General features: G+C 44.3%; 1 protein-coding gene across 3 annotated transcripts in view; it reads left to right on the top strand.

Annotated features, from left to right (window-relative positions):
• The window catches only part of mphosph8 (M-phase phosphoprotein 8), a 94,362-nt gene that overhangs the window by 56,424 nt on the left and 20,448 nt on the right, over positions 1 to 17,490 (top strand). For all 3 annotated transcript variants that reach the window (XM_068033689.1, XM_068033688.1, XM_068033690.1), the window contains exons 8-9: positions 2,205 to 2,345; positions 5,284 to 5,370. In XM_068033689.1, coding sequence (XP_067889790.1) covers positions 2,205 to 2,345; positions 5,284 to 5,370 — 228 coding nt within the window. The remainder of the gene's footprint in view (positions 1 to 2,204; positions 2,346 to 5,283; positions 5,371 to 17,490) is intronic.

Below are 17,490 nucleotides of genomic sequence, written 5' to 3'. Positions count from 1 at the left end.
AACTGTGGAATTGTTTTTCATCTTTGAAAAATATTGACATGTTTAACGTTTAACAGTTCAAGTCAGTTTATGAACTTTTGTCCCCATGATCAAATGTCCAAGGTGCCACCCAAGAAAATAATGGCACCACGGAAAGCCACTTCAGATTATACTCATTTGTGACCAATTTTTTGTTTGTCTACAGCTAAGGTTTTGGTGGTTGGAGATGATAACTAAAAGGTGGCAATTGAATGGTTATAGATCAAATTTAGTTTTTGTCAGGAAGTCAGTTTTAATAACAGCCATTTTTGGATGTTATAAGATCAGTTTCAGTTTTGGAAAGAAGGCATGACTCTGCTTGTAGCTTCATGTAAAATTGAAGCTGTTTAAACTGGTAGTACTTTAGCCTTGAGTCAGAAGATCGTGGGTTCAAGCTCCACTCCAGAGAGTTGAGAGGCTATCACTTCTGAACTACTGAAGGAATGTTGCGCTGTCACAGGTGCCGTCTTTCATATGAGCCCATGCCTGCTCCCTTGGAGGGACGTAAAAGATCCCATGCCAGTATTTCAAAGAAGAGCAGGGGAGTTCTTCCTCATGTCCTGGCTAATACTTAGCCCTAAAAATGTATTCATCAATTAAGGAAAAAATCTGGTCACATTGCTGTTTGTTCCCACATAGCAAGGTCCAACAAAGTGATTCCTGACAATGCAGCGGCCCGCTGATATCATCAGAGTGCACCAAGCTGCGCACATGCGCAGCTACATCTTGCCAGGACTAAGTGGCACGTGCATGGGATGACATCATGCAGCGTCAACATGATTGCCTATCCACGCCTGGTCCATCTTGGCGCAGGCGCGATAAAGGGTCATCGGGTATCCAGCCCCCCCACTCAGCTGGAGGAAGCGGCTGAATGGGAGATTTTGAGGCTAGAGCTCCCCCGGCAACTCGCTCCAGGCCTCAATGCTTCCTCCCCTCAGCCGCTTGCTCCAGGCCTCGCTGCTCTTTTTTTTTTTTCCCCCCCCACCACTCTTCTGGCTGCTCGCTACTCACTTCTCTGCCCCCACCCCCCAGCTGCTAGCTCTAGGCCTCACCACTTCCCTTCTCTCGGCCACTCGCTCCTAAATCGCCCCGTCACCCCTTGCGGCCTGCCTTGCTGCTTCAGCGGTGTGTGGAGAACTATCAAACGTGAGAGGAGGGCAGCGGCGCGGCCTGGAGCTAATGGCTGTGGGGATGTGGGGGAATCGACCAACCGGAGAGCGGGGTGGCATGAGCAGGGAACAATAGGACAGGGAAGTTGGGGGGGGGGGGGGGGTGAGCAGCACGGCCCGAAGTAAGTGGATGGGTGGTGGGGGAGGCGGGGGTGTTGGGGGGAGAAAGCGAGTTGCTGATGGGGGAGAGCGGCCAGTGGGGCGGGAGCTAGTAGCTACATTCGGGTGAAAGTCGTCCTGGTCAGTCATATCAACAAATCACAATAACAAATTGGCGGTGCATTTTATACTCTGCCTGATTTTTGATCGGGGTGACTGTTCGCTATCTTCCAATGGAAATACAATCATAAAATTCCTTTTGTATTTATTAGGATTACTGGAATATTAAACGGAGCTGAGGATTACAGTTAGTATCCTATAGCTAAATAGTAGCATATTACTGGGCTTCCATTCAACTTTTATTGTAAGGTTAGTTTGCTAGAATGATCTAACCATAAGCATTTTCTGTGATAAATTGAGCAGCGCCATCTTTAATCCTGGCAGCTGCCTGAACGTCGCAAACACTGACATTCCAGTTGAAGTGCCTGCATTTGCGCATGTGCAAGTACTGCGCCACCTAGTGGTTGCATTGTTAGCAAAAGCAGCCATGTGGGAATTGATTGCCATGTTTACAACAGTGACTACACTTCCAATGTACTTTTCTGACTGTAAAGCACTTTGGGACATCCTAAGGTTGTGAAAGGTGTGATATAAATCCAAGTTCTTTCTTTGCTTTTAATGAATTGTTTCAAAACGCTTTGTTCACAAGCTTTTGTATCACTGTTGATAGCGTGATAGCCATTGCCAGCTTCATCCAAGCAATTCAAGAAAATAAGGAGCTAAATCATGAAATCTTACATTTGAAGAAAATGGGCCACTGGCCAATTATTTTTTTTTCCACATGTCTGATATCAGAGTAAACATTCTTGACTAGACTGCATTTAGAATTTCATGTTTAGGATGATGTCTCTGTTACAGGACCCTAGTGGAATGAATCTAGTCATGTTTGCAGCTGCTGGGGGACAGGATGACATCCTTAGATTGCTCATCAAGAAAGGTGCAAAGATCAGTTCTAGACAGAAGAATGGCACCACTGCATTGATGCATGCAGCTGAGAAGGTTGTGCTTACAACTCCTATTTAGTAACTATTTATACTGCTATAATCAGTTATCACATTTTCTTGCCTTATAACTGCAAACAGATAATAGAACTGATCTGCAATTAATTTCTTAACTGTAATCCAGTTAAATATTGCCGTTTGATTTTGATTTTATTCCTGGTGATCATTCTCAATCTGCTCTGATAAATTATCAATAACAATTGGTTCTGGAAAATAACAAACAGTAGCATGTAGTTTTTTTTACTTTTTTGTAAAAACTAAATGATAAATACTTTCATCCCCTCCTACCTAGTCTGAGGGAATTGTTGTACATTTAAAGTTAGCCACGGTGATATTGGCTAATGCCCTATAAACCAGGCTTGTGACCTGGAACTTCTTGCTTCTACAGTTTAGTACGATACCATGTAGTGTGTTTTTACTCCTGAGCAAAACATATTGGGTTAAATCACCATTAATGTTTGTAAGTTGTAAGTTTTCTTAGATACTTTGCTCTTTCTGCTGAGGTCATACGAAAACCCTGGAATATGATCGCAGTAATGGTGTGTATTTAAGAAGGAAAAAAGTTTGTTTCTAATTCTGGTTCAGAACCAGGTGATAAATGTCATTGTCGAGTCTCCAGCAAGGCCTGAGATTGGGGGCTGGATTTTACCAGCCCCCCCCCCGCCCCCCGACGTCTCGGGTCGTGACGGGGAGGCCTGGAAAATGCCTCCAGGAGAGGCCCGCCATGGGCCTCAACGTTGGGAAGGCCCCGCTCCATATTACCAGCAGTAGCAATGCCTTGTGGTGGCCCCTCGGTGATGGGAGCAGGATTTAAATATGTTAATTAATGAATTAATTACCTATCTGCTCCTGTTGGCCATCCTGCTGCTATATTCTGGCCGGTTGCTGGGATTCCCGCGCATTTGGATCAGAGATCCAATGCTGGACACTAGTGGGGAGGGGGGAGGAGGTAAGTTTTCAGCATGGGGTGGGGGGGAGGTGGTGGTGGGGTGGGGCAGGGCAGAGGGGAAAACTATTGTGATTGGTGGAGGGGATGGTGGGAAAGGGTTGAAGGCGAAAATTAAAATTAAAGTTCGGGTAGGGGGGAAGGTTGGGATCGCAAAGTTTTTTTTGTGGGTGGGGAGAGGGGGCAATCAATCAAGTGTTTTGTCATTGGAGGGGTAGGAGAGGGGCTTCAATCATTTATTAAATTTTTCTAATTAAATTTTTAATGACTGTTCTCTTAAAAATGGAAATTAAATGTAAGGGCTTGAAGCTCTTTAAAAATGGCACCTGCGTAGTGGCGGCAGATGCCATTGTTGGAGATCGAGTGCCAGCCTCCTCCATGTCGTGGGGGTGGGGGCAGCATGTGCCCCGTCCATGTAAATGAGCCGCTGCGCTAAATATCATGGCAGCTTCGTGAAGTACATCTCTCACCTGCGCCCTGCTGTTTTTGAAGCTCGCTGCCGAATTCAGCTCTAGTATTTCTCGTGCCCCTCAACAGAGGTATGGATATGTGAAACAAACACCCAGCTAAAACTGATATGTGCTAATCAACACATTACGTGTTAGGAGTAGGATCTGTGGATGTAATTAAAGGTAAAATTAATCAAATATCGTGTAAGGTATAATAGTTTGAGTTGCAGGGACCAGAAGGAAATTAGTAGAAACTTTCTCCAGCCTACTCCTGCTCCTATGTTCCTCTGATTAAATGGGTTTTTATAGAGTTTGTTAAAATAGATTATGGACGAAATGAATGAGGTATGCCAAATGGTTTTTTTTTTTTGAATTTTCATTCCGTACTTTTAGTATGTGAGATGCACCATGATATTGCATTTTTTTTTTATTGGCTTGAAGTTAGGAGGTAGGGGTCAGCATTGTACAATAGTACTTGCCTCTTCTACTGCCCTTCCTCAAGCGTTTCACTTCTTGCAATAGGATAACAGTGCTAAAATTTGAATTTCTGGTCGGTGTTGGCTTATAGGAGATGCTGATACTTGCTTTTCAGGGAATAAATACATGTAAATATCACTATTTTCTCCATTTATTGTACTTATCCTTTTTTAATTCCCCCTTCTATCCTAAAGTCATCTATTGTTGATTTTATGATTCCATAAGCAAAAGCACCAAAGTACCATTCTTCATGAGTGAATCTAGATAGATGGTGTTGGTGGTGAGTATTTTCCTATGGAGGGTGTTGCTGATGAATCCAAACTACCCAATGCCAACACATGGATGTCCTGTAGGGATCATAGGATAGTGACCAGGAAGGGGAGGAAGGTCCCTTTCCACGCCCTGCTTTTCTTTTAAGAAAAACAAACCCTGGACACTGTGGTCCAACAGCTAACTCAGTAAACACTGGAAATCTGACCTAGGATCTTATCTTTATGGCCTGGGACTATACTTGTGCTATTTACCCACTAGCCCTTTAGTACAGTTCCGTCAGTTTAGGTCAGTTCCGAAGAAGGGTCACTGACCCGAAACGTTAACTCTGCTTCTCTTTTCACAGATGCTGCCAGACCTGCTGAGTGGTTCCAGCATTTCTTGTTTTTGTTTCAGATTTCCAGCATCCGCAGTATTTTGCTTTTATTCCTTTAGTACAGTATCTCTATATAGTTACTGCAGTACTGCCTTTTGTAAGACATATGGAATACACATTGTAATGATGAGTATTTGCTAACTATCATGGCCTTGAATTTTCTTGGACTTTCTGTTGCTGTACTGCCGTAACTTCACTGGAAGTGTGCCGTAAAGACCAGAGGACCCTAAATTAATATACTACCCGATTGTTCTAACATAACGTAAAATCTGTTCCGCCCATGATGATTAGCTATTATAACTGGAAACTTCAAATAAACGCTCCCACATACTCATTAAATATACACAGTGAGTTCCAGTTAATATGAGTATCTTAATGCCTTTTATTTTCTCCTTTTCTCCCCCCTCCCTTTCCTTAGAATTATCTTACAACAGTGGCAATTCTTCTGGAGGCAGGTTCCCAAGTCAATGTTCAACAGATAAGTGGAGAAACTGCATTAATGAAGGTATATTGTCATTGTTCTAGTGATCTCCTGATCAAAATTTGTAGGGCATGTTGTGTTTATGTGCATGTCTGAAGCTGCACATTATTTCAGAACGGTGAGTTCTAATCTGTAGCCGTTCTAGGTATTAGCATCATCCCAGGATGCTTGTGAGGAGAACTGCTGCTGTTTTTTTTGTAGAGTTTCTAATCTGGATATTGTGCATTAGAAAAGCAGAGATTATGTTCTCTGTTGGAAAAGGAGAGAGAGAGAGAGGGTTAAGGATTTCCTTTGTCCTGGTCTAGTAACAGAAGGGGCTTTAGAGCAGATCAGAAAAAAGTTTATAGTGTTGAAAGATTGGTGGTTTGGGGTGGGGGGTGTGGAATAAAGGTAAAACATGGTAACTCCGCTGTAAACTTGGTGAAACTCATCAGCTGGAGCGGACCTGGAAGGAGTCTGGAGCATCGGGGAGAGGATAAATTGAGGTCCAAGCTCCGGGTCTATCACTTAACCTGAGGAGAGACTCGGTAACTGGAGTGGAACAGTGCGTGCACGAGTTTGAAAAAGTGAGCGGAGAGAAAAAAAATTCAAACTGTGACATCACAGGAAAGCCATGTGTTGATTAGCTGGTGTGTATTGTAGCTTTGTTTTCCTTTCTGCACAGTTAGGGAGTTAAGGAGCTGGCAAATTAAAAATTACATTAAAAAAAAGTATTAAGTAAAACATTCAGTTAATTTCCTTATATTTAAGTGACGTCAACAGAAGGAAAGTGAGTAGCTGGTGAATCCTTTTTTTAAAAAAAAGTAGTAAGGTTTATTAACTAATAGAGGAATGGCAGGGCAGGTCCGATCTCTCGAGTCCATATCCTGTGCTATGTGTGAACTCCAGAAAACTGGAAGAACAATAGTGATAGAGATTCAATAGTTAGGGGAACAGACGGGCATTTCTGCAGCCACAGACGTGAATCCAGGATGGTATGTTACCTCCCTGGTGCTAAGGTCAAAGATGTCACTGAATGGCTGCAGAGAATCCTGAGACGGGGAAGGTGAACAGCGAGCAGTCGGTGCCAATGGCATAGGTAGAAAGAGGGATGTGGCCCTGCAGTCAGAATTGAAGGAGCTAAGTAGGAAATTAGCAAGCAGGGACCTCAAAAGTAGTAATCTCCAAATTACTCCTGGTACCACGCACAGTTGAATATAGAAATAGGATAAAGCAGATGAATGCGTGGCTGGAGTGATGGTGCAGGAGGGAGGGCTTTAGATTCCTGGGACACTTGGACCAGCTATGGGGGAGATGGGACCTGTACAAGCCGGACGGGTTGCACCTAAACACAGTCGGAATCAATTGGGGAAGTTTTAAACTAACTTGGCATGGGTGTGGGGACCCAGAGGAAAACCAAGGCACACAGAATACTGGGAGAGACAGATAGCATTAGAGTAGAAAATAGTAATTTATTAAGTAGATTTAGATTAAGGAGGAAAGTAATGAAGTCTAAATTAGGTTTACTGTGCATGTATGTGAATGTGTGGAGTGTGGTACATAGGATTGGTGCATTGCAGGCGCAGATAGCCACGTGGAAATTTGGTGATGTAGCTGTAACAGAGACCTGGCTCAAAGAAGGGACTGGGTATTAAATATTCCTGGATACAAGACATTCAGAAAAAGGGGAGAGGTGGCAGTATTGATTTTAAGGAGAACATTGCAGTGCTGGGAGAGAGAGGATGTCCTGGAGGGGTCAAGGATAGAATCTATTTGGCTAGAGCTAAGGAACAAAAAAGGTACACTTACAATGCTCGATGTAGTCTATAGGCTACCAACTAGTGGGAAAGATGTAGAGGAACAAATTTGCAAGGAAATCAGAGAGGTGCAAGAATTATACAGTAGTTATAATGGGGGACTTGAATTATCTGAATATAGACTGGAATAGTAGTAGTGTAAAGGGCAGAGAGGGGCAAGAGATTTTCTACAGTATATTTCCAGTCCAATGAGAAAGGAAGCATTGCTAAACCTGGTTCTTGGGAATGAGGTGGGCCAAGTGGATCAAGTGTCAGTAGGGGAACATTTAGGGGACAGTGGCTATAGTATCATAAGGTTTAGGTTGGCTATGGAAAAGGACAAGGAACAATCCAGATTAGAATATTTAACTGAGGGGAAAGCCAGCTTCACTGGGGTAAGAATGGATTTGGCCCAGATAAATTAGGATCAAAAGTTGGCAGGCAAATCTCTAACTGAACAATGAGCTGCCTTTAAAGAAGACAGAGTATTTGAGAACAGTGAAGGTATATTTCCATGAATGGGAAAAGTTAGGCAAACAAATTCAGAGCTCCTTGATGACAAAGGATTAAGTAAAAGTGTACTTATGACTGATGTCAGGTGGGTAATACAACCGAGAACCAGACTGAATATAGAAGGTTCAGAGGGAAAAACAAATAAGAGAAGCAAAGTGAGTATGAAAACAGACTGGCAGCTAACATAAAACGGAATCCACATGTCTTCTTTAGGCGTATAAGTAGTAAAAGGGTGGTAAAAGGAGGAGTGGGGCCGATGACGGATCAAAAAGGGGATTTGAGTGGAGGCAGGGGTCATGGCTGAGGTATTAAATGAATATTTTGCACCTGTCTTTACCAAGGAATGATGCTGCACAGGTCATGGTGAAAGAGGAGCTATTTCAGACACTTGAAGCGTTTAAAATTGAGGAGGATGAGCCTTTGATAGGCTAGTTGAACTTAAAGTTGATAAGGCACCAGGATTGAATAAGATGCATCCAAGGATACTCTGGAAAATGAGTGGAAATTGTGGAGGCACTGGCCATAATTTTCCAATCATCTTTCGACTCTGGTGGTACCAGAGCACTGGAGAATAGCAAATGCTACACCCTTGTTCAAAAAAGAGTATAAAGATAAACCCAGCAACTGCAGGCCAGTCTGTTTACCCTCTGGTGGGCAAGCTTCTAGAAATGATAATTCGGGACAAAATTAACAGTTACTTGGACAGTGCGGGTTAATTAAGGAAAGCCAGCACGGATTTGTGAAGGGCAAACTGTGTTTAACGAACTTGCTTGAGTTTTTTTTCTCGAGGTAACAGAGGGCTGATGAGAGGGTAATGTGGTTGATGTGGTATACTTGGACTTCCAAAAAGTCCCATAACAGGCTTGTTGGCAAAGATAGTGCCCATGGACTAAAAGGGACAATAGCAACATGGATCCAAAATTGGCTGAATGACACGAAGCACAGTATTGTGGTTAATGGTTGTTTTTCAGACAGGAGGAAGGTTTATAATGAAATAAGAACAAAAAGTGCCGTAAAATAGTCAACAGGTCTGGCAGCATCTGTGGAGAGAGAAGCAAAGTTAATGTTTCAGATCAGTGACCTTTCATCAGAACTGGCAAAAATTAGAAATGCAATAGGTTTTAAGCAAATAAAGTGGAGGTGGGGCAAAAGAGAACAAAAGGGAAGGTGTTGATGAGGACATAGGGTCGCAGAGAATAACTGACAAGGAGGTCATGGGGCAAAGACGAGTAGTGTGTTAATAGTGTGCTGAAAAACAAAGTATTAGTGCAGAGAGGGTGTTAAATGACAGAATAATAAAAGCCCTAGCCAAAAGCACAAACATGAAAAAAAAAGTGGGTAGGCACATGGTTTAAAAAAAAAATTGAATGATGAAACCAACTAACATGAAATGAAATAAAAAAACAAAAAGTAAAAAAATAAATAAAGGGGGGGCCAGTCATGCTCTGAAATTATTGAACTGATTGTTTAGGCGCGCTACATCCTATCAGACTAATTGGTAAATGAGGTGCTGTTCCTTGAGCTTGCGTTGATGTTCACTGGAACACTGGAGCAAGCCCAGGACAGAGATGTGGGCGTGAGTGGGAGGTGTGTTGAAATGGAAAGCGACAGGAAGCTCGGGGTCATGTTTTCAGACTGAGCGGAGGTGTTGCGCAAAGTGGTCACCCAATCTGCGTTTGGTCTCCCCAGTGTTGAGGAGACCGCATTGTGAGTAGTGAATACAATATACCAAATTGAAAGAAGTACAAATAAATTGCTGCTTCACCTGAAAGGAGTGTTTGGGGCCTTGGATAGTGAGGAGGGAGGAAGTACAAGTGCAGGTATTACAGCTCCTGTGATTGCATGAGAAGGGGGTCAAGGTGTTAGGGTAATGGAGAAATGTACCAGGGTGTCATGGAGGGGACGATCCCTTTGGAATGCTGAGGGGAGGGGAAGATGCGTTTGGTAGTGTCATCACGCTGGACGTGGCGGAAATGGCAGAGGATGATCCTTTGGATGCGGAGGCTGGTGGGGTGGAATGTGAGGACAAGGGGAACCCTGTCCTGGTTCTGGGAGGAAGGGGTGAGGGCAGAGGTGCGGGAAATGGACCGGACATGGTTGAGGGCCCTGTCAACCACAATGGGAGGCGAATCCTCGGTTAAGGAAAAAGGAAGACATCAGAAGCGCTGTTGTGGAAGGTTGCATCATCAGAGCGGATGCGTCGGAGGCTGAGAAACTGGGAGAATGGAATGGAGTCCTTACAGGAGGCAAGGTGTGAGGAAGTGTAGCGAAGGTAGCCATATGAGTCAGTGAACTTTATAATTAATATTAGTAGGCATCCTATTCCTAGAGATGGAGACAGAGAAGTCGAGGAAGGGAAGTGTGGGAGATGGACCATGCGAAGGGAGGAAATTGGAAGCAAAGTTGATAACATTTTCCAGATTGGGGCGGGAGCAGGAAATGGCACCTAAACAGTCATCAATGTACCGGAAAAAGAGTTGGGGGAGGGGGCCTGAGTAGGACTGGAACAAGGAATGTTCGACATATCTCACAAAAAGACATAATTAGGACCCGTGCGGGTACCCATAGCAACACCTTTTACTTGAAGTAAGTGAGTGGAGTTGAAAGAGAAGTTGTTCAATGTGAGAACAAGTTCAGCCAGGCAGAGGAGCGTGGGGGTGGATGGGGACTGGTTGGGTCTCTGTTCAAAGAAGAAGCGAAGAGCCCTCAAACCGTCCTGGTGGGGGATGGAGGTGTAGAGAGATTGGACGTCCATAATGAAGAGGAGGTGGTTAGGGCCAGGAAACTGGAAGTTGTCAAAATGACGTAGGGTGTCAGAAGAGTCACAGTGTAGGTGGGAAGAGACTGGACCAGGGGAGAAACGATCGTCTAGATAGGAAGAAATAAGTTCAGTGGGGCAGCAACAGGCTGAAACGATGGGTCTGCCAGGATTTTAGGAAGGAGGTAGTAGCAGGCTGTCTGGGGTTGCAGGACTATGAGGTTGGAAGCTGCAGAGGGAAGATCTCCAGAGGAGGTGAGGTCAGTGACAGTCCTGTGGACAGTAGCTTGATATTCGTGGTAGGGTCATGGTCCGGGGGAGGTAGGAAGAAGTGTCTGAGAGTTGACGTTCAGCTTCTTCAAGGTAGAGGTCGGTAAGCCAGAGAACAACACTCATATTGGTAGGTTTGATCACAATGTCGGGGTTAGACCTGAGAGAATGGAGTGCAGCAAGTTTAGAGGGAAACAGGTTAGAGTGAGTGAGGAGAGCAGAGAATTTGAGACAGCTGATGTCTCACCGACAGCTTTCAATGAAAAGATCAAGAGCGGGTATGAGGGTGGAGGGAGAATGCTGGAGGCGGGTGAACAGGTTTGCTGGTTGTGGGGAGGGCTCCTGGTCAAAGAAGTGAGCACAGAGGCGAAGGTGACAGAAGAAGAGCTCAACATAATGCCCAGCGTGAAATTCATTGAGGTGGGGGCGTGAGGGGATAAAATGGAGTCCTTTGTCGAGTTCAGATCATTCAGCACTCAGTCTGAAAACATGACCCCGAGCTTCCTGTTGCTTGCCATTTCAACACATCCCCCTGCTCTCATGCCGAAAGGATCGTTCCCTCCGTGACATCCTGGTCCAATGCTCCATTACCCCTGACACCATGTCCCCTTCCCATGGCACCTTCCCATGCAATCACAGGAGGTGTAATACCTGCCCCTTCACCACCTCTCTCCTCAATATCCAAGGCCCCAAACACTCCTTTCAGGCGTAGCAGCGATTTACTTGTACATCTTTCAATTGGGTTTATTGTATTCACTGCTCAGAATGCGGTCTCCTTTACACTGGGGAGACCAAATACAGATTTGGTGACTGCTTTGCAGACCACCTCCACTCAGTCCGAAAACATGACCCCATGCTTCCTGTCGCTTGCCTTTTCAACACACCCCTGCTGTCACGCCCACATTTCTGTCCTGGGCTTGCTCCAGTGTTCCAGTGAACATCAACGCAAGCTTGAGGAACAGCACCTCATTTACCGATTAGGCGTGCTACAACCTACCGGACTGAACATTGAGTTCAATAATTTCAGAGTATGACTGGCCCCCTCCTTTTTTTTTATTATTGGTTTTACTTTTTATTTTTGTGATTTTATTTTAGTTAGTTTCATCATTCAGTTTTTTTTACCATGTGCCTACCCACTTTTTTTCTCATGTTTGTGCTTTTGGCTAGGGCTTTCATTATTCTGTCATTTAACACCCTCTTTGTATTTCGGCACACTATTAACACACACTTTGCCTTTGCACCATGACCATCTTGTCAGTTATATTCTCTGACAGTATGACCTATCAACACTCCCTTTTGTTCTCTTTTGCCGCACCCCCACTTTATTTGCTTAAAACCTATTACATTTCTAACCTTTGCCAGTTCTGATGAAAGGTCACTGACCTGAAACGTTAACTTTGCTTCTCTCTCCACCGATGCTGTCATCTGCTGAGTACTTTTCAGCACTTATTGTTTTTATTTCAGATTTCCAGCATCTGCAGTATTTTGCTTTTATTTTGGGTTCATAATGGAGTTCCCCAGGGGTTGGTGTTAGGATCCCTGCTGTTCCAGATATATATTAATGACTTCGGTATACAGGGCACAATTTCAAAATTTGCGAATGATACGAAACTTTGTGAACTGTGAGAAGAGTAGTGGAGAACTTCAAAAGGACATAGACAGTTTGGTGGAATGGATTGACAAGTGGCAGATGCAATCTAATGCAGAGAAGTGTGAAGTGATTCATTTTGGTAGGAAGAAAGCTGAGCAGCAGTAGAAAATAAAGGCTACAATTCCAAAGGGATGCAGGAGCAGAGGGACCTGGGTGTGACATGTGCATAAATCATTGAATGTGGCCGGACAAGTTGAGAGTGGCTAATAAAACATACAGCAGCCTAGGCTGTATCAACAGGAGCACAGAGTACAAAAGCAAGGAAGTTGTGTTAAACTTGTATAAAACGCTAGTTGGGCCTCAACTGGAATATTTCATCCCGTTCTGGGCATCATACTTTGGGAAAGATGTGAAGGCATTAAAGAGGGTACAGAAAAGATTCATGGGAATGGTTTCAGGGATGAGGAACTTCAGTTATGTGGATCGATTGGAGATGTTGGGACTATTTTTCTTGGTGAAAAGAAGGTTAAGAGGGGATTTGATAGGTATTCAAAATCATGAGGGCTCAGGACAGAGTAGATAGGGGGAAACTGTTCCCATTCTGGAAGGATCAAGAACCAGAGGGCACAGATTTAAGTTAATTGGCAAAAGAAGCAATGGCGCCATGAAAGACTTTTTGACGCAGCAAGTGGTTAGGATCTGAAATGCACTGCCTGAGAGTGTGGTAGAGGCAGGTTCAATTGAGGCATTCAAGAGGGAATTGGATTATTATCTGGAAAGGAAGAATGTGCAGGGCTACGGGGAGAAGGCGGGAGAGTGGTTCTAGGTAAACTGCTCCCTTCAAAGCCGGAGCAGACATGACTGACCGAATGGCCTCCAGGACTTTAACCATTCTATGATCGTATGAAATTTTAATTCTATTGCTTTTCTGTGCTCAGCCAGTCGGGGAACATCCCAAGATTCTTAACCAAGGAGAAACTGATGCTGAATAGTTATCGAGGAGTTGTATGACACATTCATTATATTAATGGTTGAAAAGAGAAGTTTTCAGAAGGCTTTTAAAGGTGGAAAGAGAATTACTATGGCGGAGTGGTTTAAAAAGAGGGTTCAGAATAGGGCTAAGGCATCTCTAGATTTGGTATCAATAATAGAACGGACAGTGGCATGGAATGCATGAAGGCAGAGGTGGTGGACTGAAGAACACAGGCTGGGCATGGAGCTGGAGGAACTTTAAAAATAGGGACGGTTAGATGGATTTGTATTTCGGATATTTTGAATTGATTGTGTGATTGGATAGGAAACTAATTGAGGGGTGATTGGTAAGGGACCTAATGTGCAGGATGAGGACAGTGTAATTTTGGACAAATTGAAGTCTGTCTTAATAGTGAAGGTCAGCAAGGAGGTCATCAGCAAAGTCGTTTGGAGGCAACAAATGGATCATCAAGCATTTCAACAATGATAGAAATAATGTAAGGATAGATGCGGGTGATGGTACGCAGGTGGAAGTAGACAAACTTGGTGACTGATAGTTTGTGGGATTTGAAACTTGGCTGCAGTTCAAACAGAACAGTGAGGTTGTCCACAGTTTGGTTCACCCAGGGATTATAATGTTGTCAGGGCAAACATGGGGTTTTTGGTGGAAGGAAAATAAGATGGCTTTGCTCTTCCCAGTGTTCAGTAATAAGTGATGTGATATATAATAGGGAGAAAATGTTCCCATTGACAGAACGATTGAGAGCCAGAGAAGACTGATTTAAGGTGATTGGTAAAAGAACTAGAGGCGACATGAGGAAAAACATTTTTTATACAGCGAGTGGTTAGGATCTGGAATACGCTGCCTGAGTGTGTTGTGGAGGCAGATTCAATTGTGACGTTCAAAAAGGGAATTGGATAAATATCTGAAGAGAAAAAATTTGCAAGGCTACAGAGAAAAGGCAGGGGAGTGGTAGTAGCTGAGTAGCTGTCAGAGAGCTGGCACGGAATAGCCTCCTTCTGTACTTTTACCATTCTATGATTCTATAGGTGGTTGTAGAATCAAGTGTGGTGGTGGAGAGATGGATATTTCCACATACTCGTGGGGACTGACTTTGCACCTACAAATGTTGTCAAGGGGCAACATGTAAATCAGCACTGGAGTGCTGACTTGGGTTGCATTAGAGTGCTAAAGTGGAGGTTTTGTGACTGAGGGTAATTAAGGGTTAATTTTATGTTAAATCTAATCTGTCTTTTATTTAGCAGATTAACTTAACAGTTGCTGTTTGGGTTGGAGAAGGTGAGTTTTAGACCAGCTTTAAACACAGTTCACTCAGGCTCTGCTTGCAGCTGCACCTTGTTAATTAGAGAATTGGCTTAAACCAGTTTTCAGGGGCTAGAGTCAGTATAAAAGTGGGCCATCTTACAGTGCTGACCTTGTTTGCACTAGAGTACTGACTTGGGTTGCATTAGAGTGCGAAAGTGGAAGTTTTGTGACTGAGGACGTTCGGTGAGGACGGAGCGAGGAGCTCCTTTCATTTCCTACCTGTCCTCAGTGAGGGGAGCTGAGAGTTTCCACAGAGCACAGCTGACTGGTGAGTAAGTCCTGGTGGGTATTTTTCAAACTGGATTGAATTGCAAGTCATTGTTTTAGCAAGACTTAGTTGTTTTTTAAAATTGTAATAGTCTTCTAAAGTTTTAAATTTAAAGGGTTTCGTCATGGCAGGAGAGCTTAAAGCCATGGTTTGCTCCTCTTGCTGCATGTGGGAATCCGGGAACATTTCCAGTCCCGGGGACCAGCATGTGTGCAGGAAGTGTGTCCAGCTACAGCTCCTGGAAGCTCGGGTTTCAGAGCTGGAACGGCAGCTGGAAACACTGTGGAGCATCTGCGAGTCTGAGAGCATCGTGGATAGTACGTTTGAAGAGGTGGTCACACCGCAGCTGAAGGGACTTGAAGGAAGGGAATGGGTGACCACCAGGCAGTCGGAGAGAAACGGGCAGGTAGTTCAGGAGTCCCCTGGGGTCCCGCTTGCAAATCGGTATTCTATTTTGGAGGCTGATGAGGCTGGCTCCTCCAGGGAGTGCAGACAGAGCCAAGCTTCTGGCACCGCAAGCAGCCTGTCTGTACAGGAAGGGGGAAAGAGAGGAAGAGCAATAGTAATAGGGGATTCTATAGTCAGGGGAACAGATCGGCGCTACTGTGGCTGTCAACGTGACTCTAGGATGGTGTGTTGCCCTCCTGGAGCCAGGATCTGGGATGTCACTGGCTGCAGGGCATCCTGAAGGGGGAGGGTGATAATGCAGAGGTCATGGTACATGTTGATACCAATGACATAGGTAGAAAGAGGGATGAGGTCTTGCATCAAGAATTCAGGGAGTTAGGCAGCAGACTAAAAAGCAGGACCTCTCGGGTTGTAATCTCTGGATTACTCCCAGTGTCATGTGCTAGCGAGTATAGAAATAGGAGAATAGCATAGATGAATGCGTGGCTTAAGAGTTGGTGCAGGAGGGAGGGTTTTAGATTCCTGGACCACTGGGACCGTTTCTGGGGAAGGTGGGACCTGTACAAGTGGGACGGTCTACATCTGAACTAGAGGGGGACTAACATCCTTGCTGGCAGGTTTGCTAGTGCTGTTGGGTAGAGTTTAAACTAATTTGGCAGGGGGAGGGGACGCAGACTCCTAGCAGAATAGGGACACCGCTAAACACAGGAAAGTGAAGAAGTCAGGGAATACAGCGGAAGTAAGTTTGAAGGGAGTAAGACCAGGATGGAAGGCCTCTACTTTAATGCCAAGAGTATTACAGGTAAAATAGATGAGTTAAGGGCAAGGATTGACATGTGGAATTGTGATATGGTAGCCATCACGGAGACATGGTTGAGGGAGGGGCAGGATTGGCAGCTCAATATCCCGGGATATAGAATCTTCAGATGAGACAGAGGAGGGGGTAAAAGAGGAGGGGGCATTGCAATATTCGTTAAGGAGTCAGTTACTGCAGTAAGGAGAGATGATATCTTGGAGGGGGCATCAAATGAAGCTTTATGGGTAGAGTTTAGGAATAAAAAAGGGACAGCCAGATTGCTAGGTGTTTATTATTGACCCCCAGATAGTCAGCGGGAAATTCAGGAGCAAATATGTGCGCAATTTGCAGAGGTGTGTAACAATAATAGGGTAATTATATTAGGTGATTTCAACTTTCCCAACATTAATTGGGATAGTCATTGTGTTAAGGGCTTAGATGGAGTGGAGTTCTTAAAATGTATACAGGAGAACTTTTTAGCTCAATATGTAGAGGATCCAACAAGGGAGGGTGCAGTGCTGGACCTAATTCTGGGGAATGAAGCTGGACAGGTGGTTGATGTGTTGGTGGGGAAGCATTTTGGTGATAGCGACCACAACATGGTACAATTTAAGCTTGTTATAGGGAAAGAAATAGACAAGTTGCAAAAAAAGGTTTTGGATTGGGGGAGAGCGAATTTTAGTAAAATAAGGCAGGATCAGGCCAAGGTAGACTGGAAAGAGTTACTTGTCGGTTAATCTACAGAAGAGCAGTGGGGGGGGCATTCAAAAAATTCAATCAAATTTGTTAGGCATGATCTGCCTCTGACAAAGCCATGCTGACTATTCCTAATCAAATTTTGCCCCTACAAGTGGAAATAGATTCTTTCCTTCAGAATTTTCTCCAATAGTTTCCCTCCCACTGACGTGAGACTCACAGTTCCCTGGCTTATCTCATGTTCCCTCTAGGGTAATAAGTAGGAGCAACAAGCCCAGAGAACCATGGATGACCAGAAACATTCAGGGTACGATGAGAAGGAAAGGAGAGCAAATCAATGGAAGCATTAGTGGAGTACAGAAAGTGTAGGATGGTGCTTAAGAAAGCAATTAGGAGAGCAAAGAGGGGATATGAGAAAGCTCTGGCTGCTAAAAGTAGGGAAAATCCCAAGATATTCTATAAGTATATCAATGGGAAGAGGATAACCAGGGAAAGAGTAGGACCCATTAGGGACCAAGGGGGAAATTTGTGGGTGGAGCCAGAGGACATTGGTAGGGTGTTGAACGAATACTTCACATCTGTCTTCACCCAAGAGAATGAGGAAGTAGATATGGAACTCAGAGAGAGAGACTGTGAGGTTCTTGAGCAAATTGTCAGAGAGTGACAAGGTATTGGAGGTTTTGGCAGGCTTAAAAGTGGACAAATCTGCAGGTCTGGACGATTTGTGTCCCAGGATGCTGTGGGAGGTGAGGGTGGAGATTGCAGGGGCT

This window comes from Heterodontus francisci, chromosome 6 (genome assembly GCF_036365525.1).
Source record: "Heterodontus francisci isolate sHetFra1 chromosome 6, sHetFra1.hap1, whole genome shotgun sequence".
NCBI classification, from domain to species: domain Eukaryota; kingdom Metazoa; phylum Chordata; class Chondrichthyes; order Heterodontiformes; family Heterodontidae; genus Heterodontus; species Heterodontus francisci.
This window is presented reverse-complemented; position numbering and strand designations above follow the sequence as displayed.